We start from the raw sequence: 7,027 nt of genomic DNA, 5'->3' as shown, positions 1-7,027 counted from the left end.
AAAAAAAAAAAAAAAAAAGCATATGAAGTAATTTTCCTAACATCAAAACTCTTTTTAATGTGCTCAGATAAACTAAAATGGTGCTTTGTTTCCTATCACAAAAAAAGAGCTATTGGTGTGCCTGGGTGGTTCAGTTAGTTAAGTACACGGCCTTCAGCCTCAGGTCATGATCCCAGAGTCCTAGGATCGAGTCCCACATCAGACTCCATGCTCAGCGTGGAACCCGCCTCTCCCTCTACTGGCTGCTTCCTCTGCTTGTGCTGTCAAATAACTAAATAAAATCTTTAAATAGAAAAATTAAAAGTTCACTCAGCTATTATTAATACAAAATTGTGGGTCATTTTATTGCCAATAAAATCATAAAAAATATTTTTCTTTAAATCGTGGAAATTCTTAATTCCCAGGATGCAAACACACACTTAGTTGCACACTAATTCTCATTTTTAATGGGGGGGGGGAGGGGACACGACACGACACAATGATGACAACAACCTCCCAGCAATCCCATAGCTTTCCCATAGCTTAGTATCTCATCAGTATGATTCAAAACATTTTCTCCTACTGAGAAAGAAAAAATTACACATACTTACAAACATTTATGAACACACAGCAGAACCATGTAAATTAAAATAATCTAAGCTTTGTACATAGATAACTAAATCATAGCCAACAGTAAACACATAGCTGATATTAAAAATGTTTTGTTTTTTCTTATTAACATATAATGTATTATTAGCCCCAGGGGTACAGGTCTGTGAATCCCCACGTTTACACACTTCACAGCACTCACCACAGCACATACCCTCCCCAATGTCCAAAACCCAACCACCCTCTCCCTACCCACCTCTCCCCGACAACCCTCAGTTTGTTTTGTGAGATTAAGAGTCTCTTATGGTTTGTCTCCCTCCCTATCCCATCTTGTTTCATTTATTAAAGATGTTTTTAATAGGGGCAGGTCATGATCCTGGAGTCTTGGGAAATGAGTCCCAAATTGGGCTCCCTGCTTAGTAAGGGAGTCGCCTTTTCCCTCCCCCTTCCCCCTGCTCCTCTTCTGTCTCTCAAGCAAAATCTTTTTTTAAAAAAGTTACTAACAGTTTTTGATAAGATTTTATTTATTTGGTAGAGAAAGTGCACATCCACCTGCACAAGCAGGGGGAGTTGGCAGGCAAAGGGAGAGGTAGAAGCAGGCTCCCCGCAGGAAGGGAAGTCGGATATGGGACTCAATCCCAGGACTCTGGGATCATGACCTGAGCTGAAGGTAGCGGCTCAACCAAATGAGCCACCCAAATGCCCATACTAACAGTTTTGTAAACTTTTCTCCTTCCACCAGTGTATGAAGACCAATAAAAATAACCAAATGACCAATAAAACTTTCTCTATCATTAAAAAACAGATCTGTTTTTTTTTTTTAGAGAGAGAAGAGAGGGGAAAAGAGTCTCAAGTAGACTCCATGCCCAGTGTGGAGCCCAATGCAAGGACGGCTCTCATGACACTGAGACCATGACCTGGGCCAAAATCAAGAGTCAGATGGCAGGGTTGCCTGGGTGGCTCAGTGGGTTAAGCCTCTGCCTTCTGCATCGCATCAGGCTCTCTGCTCAGCAGGGAGCCTGCTTCTCCCTCTCCCACTTATAGCCTGCCCCCCCAAGGTCAAATAAATAAATAAAATCTAAAAATAAAAGAATGAGAGAACTGAACCTGTCTATATTTAAATTTTATTTCCCTATGGCTGCAGCAATGGTGACAATCTACCACCTGCATTTTACACTAGAAATAGCAGTTCTCAGAACTTTCCAAAGTTCTAAACATCAAACATTTGAAAAACTCTATTATGTAATTAAATAGCATCAGGAAATAGAACATAGGAGGGTTTACTTTTAAAGGGGCACGTCCACTCAAACAGTTTTTCCAGCTGCTACCCAACACCCTAATCAGGGAATGGGCTATGATGGTTGGACAACACCTTTGTTCAGATTTCATTTACTTATTTATTTAGAAAGAACACACGTGTGTGAGCACGGGGAAGAGCAGGACAGGAAGATAGAATCTCAAGCAGACTCCATGCCCAGTGCAGAGCCCAATGCACTGGGACCCTAAGATCAAGACCTGAGATGAATTCAAGAGACAGATGCTTAACCAACTGGGCCACCCTGATCGTGGCTGTGAGATGCATCCATATAATAAAAAAGTAAGATAGAGTATCAAGACATGGGGCACCTGGGTGGCTCAGTTGATAAGCGTCTGCCTTCAGCTTGGGTCATGATCCCAGGGTCCTGGGGATCAAGCCCTGCATCCAGGTTCCCTGATCACTAGGAAGCCTGCTTCTCCCTCTCCCGTTCCCCCTGCTTGTGTCCCCTCTCTCGCTGTGGTTTCTCTCGGTCAAATAAACAAACAAACTCTGTAAAAAAAAAAAAAAAAAAAAAAGGTATCGGGGCGCCTGGGTGGCTCAGTGGGTTAAAGCCTCTGCCTTTGGCTCCTGAGTCATGGTCCCAGGGTCCTGGGATTGAGCCCCGCATCAGGCTCTCTACTCAGGAACCTGCATCCTCCTCTCTCTCTTTCTGCCTGCTTCTGTGCCTACTTGTGATCTCTGTCAAATAAATAATTTTAAAAATAAAGTAAAATTCATTTATGGAAAAAAAAAAAAAAAAAAGAATATCAAGACACTTGCATTCAACGACCAGAAATATCACAAAAAGTATTACAGACCAAAAAAAAACTCATAATGGGGTCATAAATTTCAATCTCGTGGATACCAGCTATACAAATTAACTATATTCACGGTAAGAGAAAACTGGCTAAGCAAGCATCAACATTTGGTATACATGGCTACTGAAGGCAAACTATTTTAAACCATTTGAAAAAAAGAACCAAGCACCCTTTCCCACTATCAATAACTAATAAAGTATTACTATAGTACTTTGGTCTAAAACCTTAAAGTCATTCAATCAATCAAATTTTAAATCATAATGTTAACAATAGTAATTGCTTACCGTAATAAATCCATATCCCTTAGATCGACCTGTTTCACTATCCATCATGAGTTGGATACTTTCAATCTAAAAAATAAAAACAATTATTATGTAACTGCAGAGGAGGAATCAAAAGCATTTTATTCCTTGAAACGTGATTTAAAGTCCCCCCTCCCCGAACAAAAACAAATCATCTCAACCCATCTCCAAAAGTACTTCTGAAAGCCTAGATGCTTCTCAAACAAGAAGTTATGCACTGTGGAATAAAAAGTACAATCTTCTGCCTCAAAAACAAATCACTGGAGCACCTGGGTGGCTCAGTGGGTTAAAGCCTCTGCCTTCAGCTCAGGTCATGATCCCAGGGTCCTGGGATAGAGGCCCACATGGGGGGGGGGGTCTCTGCTCAGCAGGGAGCCCACTTCCTCCTCTCTCTCTGCCTACCTTTCTGCCTACTTGTGATATCTGTTAAAAAAAAAAAAAAAAAAAAACTAAAAACCAGAGGTCCTTTGTAAACTACAATCAGGTGTTAGAAATTAACATTTTGTTTTCTTTCCATTATGCTAAAAACACAAATTCCAATTAGTATCAGACATGACAAACTGTCCAAGATGTTGGAATAACTAAAACGGGCACCTGGCTGGCTCAGTCAATAGCCCATGCGATTTGTGGTCTCATGGTTGTGAGTTCAAGTCACACAGTGAGTGTAAACATTACTTAAAAATCTTGGGACACATGGGTGACTCAATCTGTTAAGCATCTGCCTTTGGCTCCGGTCATGATACCACCCCTGAGCCCTGGGATGGAGTCCCACAGACTCCTTGCTCAGGGGGAGCATAATTCTCCCCAGCCTGCCATTCCCCCAGCTTGTGTGCATGCATACTCTGACAAATACAAAATTCAAGAGAGACAAAATAAAAAAATAAAAATCTTACAAACAGGGACACCTGGGTGGCAGTTACATGCGTGACTCTTGGGTTTCAGCTCAGCTCATGATTTCATGATTCAGAGATCAAGCCCTGCGTCATACTCCACACTCAATCTGCTTGAAACTAACTCCTCTGTCCCCAACCCTGCTTCTCCCAAATAAACCAATCTTTTAAAAAAATCTTAAGAATAAAATCAACTCTGAATATAGATGATCACTGCACAACTCTGGGTAGCCATTTAAAAGGCAATGAATTGTTCACTTGAAGGAGGTGAAGTACATGGTTTGTGTACTACACCACAGTATCTCAATATAGCTGTTCATACACAGAGAGCATAAAAAATTCAAATAGAGCATGGATTTACTCTATTTCTTCATGTCCGGTAATTTCAGGAATGCATTAACTTTGTAGTCACTGACCAAAAAAAAAAAAAAAGATTTCTATGCAGTGTGTGCACATTTCTATTTTAATAAAAAGCCCACAGTCAACACCCAACTTTTACCATTACGCACTCTTTAAACAGTTTAACAAAGGGGCTGAATGGAAATAGTGAAAAAGTATATCCAAGGGAAATGAAAATTAGTAGTGGATGCAGTATTAACAGTTACCAACATTTTTATTCACGGCCACATAATTAATATTTTAAACTACAGTACAACCTACTGTTATTAACATTTATTCTAAAATAAAATGTCATGATAAGATAAGGACCAACTGAACAGGAACAGTCTAACTACTTAATTGAGTAGATAGAAAAAAGGTTCTGTACATACCCCATAATGTTCCGTAAGGCCAAAAAACAAGCATCCAAGGAACATCAACAGGGGGTGCCTAGGTTGCTCAGTCAGAACATCATGCGACTCTTGATCTTGGGGCCATGAGTTTGGGCACCCACATTGGTGAGCTAGATTGTACTTAAAAAAAAACAAAAACCGGGGCGCCTGGGTGGCTCAGTGGGTTAAAGCCTCTGCCTTAGGCTCAGGTCGTGATCCCAGGGTCCTGGGATCGAGCCCCACATCAGGCTCTCTGCTCGGCAGGGAGCCTGCTATCCTTCCTCTCTCTCTGCCTGCTACCCTGCCTACTTGTGATCTCGGTCTGTCAAATAAATAAATAAATAAATCTTTAAAAAAAAAAAAAAAAAAAAACACACACACAAAAACCTCCCCTGAAGACCCAACCAAAGAAAACAAAATCTCTCGTTCCAAATGCACAGAGACTCTCATCATTCATGTTGACTTGAAAAAAGGTGATGCTTCTAATACTCTACGCGTTTCACTGCAGCATTATAAATGAAATAACTAAAAGATTCTTGATCTTCAAATGTCACCCTTCTTTCAGAGATACTACCTTAATCTAAGATGCCACAAAACCCTCTCAGAAGCACTCTTCCATCTTACTATTAACCTTATTAAAACATGCCGAAGCAGATACACAGATTATGCAGTTATATTGTAAGAAGAACCTATTAAGGATCATTGAAGATAATGGGACTTACCCTTCCAAAAGGCTCAAAGATTCCCCGAAGCATATCTTCAGTTATGTTAAAGTGTAACGAGCCCACATAAAGCCTCATAGGTCCAGCACTTCCCTTTTGCAGATTGTTCGCCATTGCTGCAGCTCTGTTTTTTTCTGCCTGCAAGTTAAATAAGACAAAATGCACATCACAGAGCACTAATCCAAATCATTTTTTTAGAGATTTTATTTATTTGACAGAAAGAGAGGGAATACAAGCAGGGAAAGAGGGAGAGAGAGAAGCAGGCTTCCCACTGAGGAGGGAGCCCGATGTGGGGCTTAATCCCAGGATGCTGGGATAATGACCTGAGCCAAAGGCAGACGCTTAACAACTGAGCCATCCAAGCACCCCTCATATTTTTTTTTTAAGATTTTATTTATTTTTGTGACAGAGAGAGAGAGAGATCACAAGTAGGGAGAGAAGCAGGCAGAGTGCGAGGGGGAAGCAGGCCCCCTGCTGAGCAGAGAGCAGGATTTGGGGCTCAATCCCAGGACCCTGGGAGCATGACCTGAGATGAAAGCAGAGGCTTAACCCACTGAGCAACCCAGGTGCCCCCATTTTTTTTTTTTTGAAGATTTTATTTATTTGACAGAGACACAGTGAGAGAGGGAACACAGCAGGTAGAGTGGGAGAGGAAAAAGCAGGCTTTTCGCCAAGCAGGGAGCCCAATGCGGGGTCCCAGGACCCCAAGATCATGACCTGAGCTGCAGGCAGAGGCTTAACAACTGAGCCACCCAGGCCCCCCTAATCCAAATCATTTTAATCATAGTAAAATCCTATTCATTTTAGGTTTGCTTAATGACAAGTACTATCAAAGGCTAGTAATGAAAGTACACTAAGTTTACTAAGTCATACACAGAACAAATATTCCCATTTACATGTGACTGATTAATGGCACTAAATTAAAATTTTAAGAAAATGGTTCAAATGCCAATTTTCTAAACAAAATCTTCAGTATTTTATCCAGCTTAAGATACATATTTTGCCACAATAAAAACTTTGAAGTTTTTTTTTTAATATTTTATTTATTTATTTGACAGACACAGATCACAAGTTGGCAGAGAGGCAGGCAGAGAGAGTGGGGAGGGAGCAGGCTCCCCGCTGAGCAGAGAGCCCGACGCGGGGCTCGTCTCGATCCCAGAACCCTGGGATCATGACCTGAGCCAAAGGCAGAGGCTTTAACCCACTGAGCCACCCAGGGGCCCCAAAACTTTGAAGTTTTACAAGCGTAAGTCCTATATAAAGCAATCATACCCTCCATTTCATATGTAAAATGAAATCAATCCTAAAAGTACACTATGCCATCTAAATGAGATGCATCCTGATATCAGACATACTAAATGCGGAAAATAAGACTGTCTCACGGAATTTGTTGTTCATCAAAATTAATGTATTCTCAAAATCATTGTTACTCAAAGTACAGTACACACCAATTGGCTGGCTGCCATAAAGGGGCTTTTTTGTCAATATAAAATCACATCGAGCAAAGCATTCAGTTTAGCTGACATTTTTTTCCAAAGGAAGTCTCTCTCAAAGGTAATGGTTATCAATTCATATTCTACCACAAGTTCCTTTTCATATTAACAGATTGAGGAATTTTGAGTATCAATGTCCTAAAGAGG

The 7,027-nt window shown here is 40.8% G+C and overlaps 1 protein-coding gene across 8 annotated transcripts in view; it reads right to left on the bottom strand.

The window, feature by feature from the left end:
• Positions 1 to 7,027, bottom strand: part of LOC111141906 (RNA binding motif protein 39) — a 33,229-nt gene that overhangs the window by 11,184 nt on the left and 15,018 nt on the right. For all 8 annotated transcript variants that reach the window (XM_022494736.1, XM_022494737.1, XM_022494738.1 and 5 more), the window contains 2 exons: positions 5,388 to 5,525; positions 2,988 to 3,053 (listed from right to left, as the gene is read on the bottom strand). In XM_022494736.1, coding sequence (XP_022350444.1) covers positions 2,988 to 3,053; positions 5,388 to 5,525 — 204 coding nt within the window. The remainder of the gene's footprint in view (positions 1 to 2,987; positions 3,054 to 5,387; positions 5,526 to 7,027) is intronic.

This window comes from Enhydra lutris, unplaced genomic scaffold, assembly GCF_002288905.1.
Source record: "Enhydra lutris kenyoni isolate GAN:26980312 unplaced genomic scaffold, ASM228890v2 scaffoldscaffold6, whole genome shotgun sequence".
Classification (NCBI taxonomy): Eukaryota; Metazoa; Chordata; class Mammalia; order Carnivora; family Mustelidae; genus Enhydra; species Enhydra lutris.
Note: the sequence above shows the minus strand (reverse complement) of the source record. Positions and strands in the feature narration are given on the sequence as shown.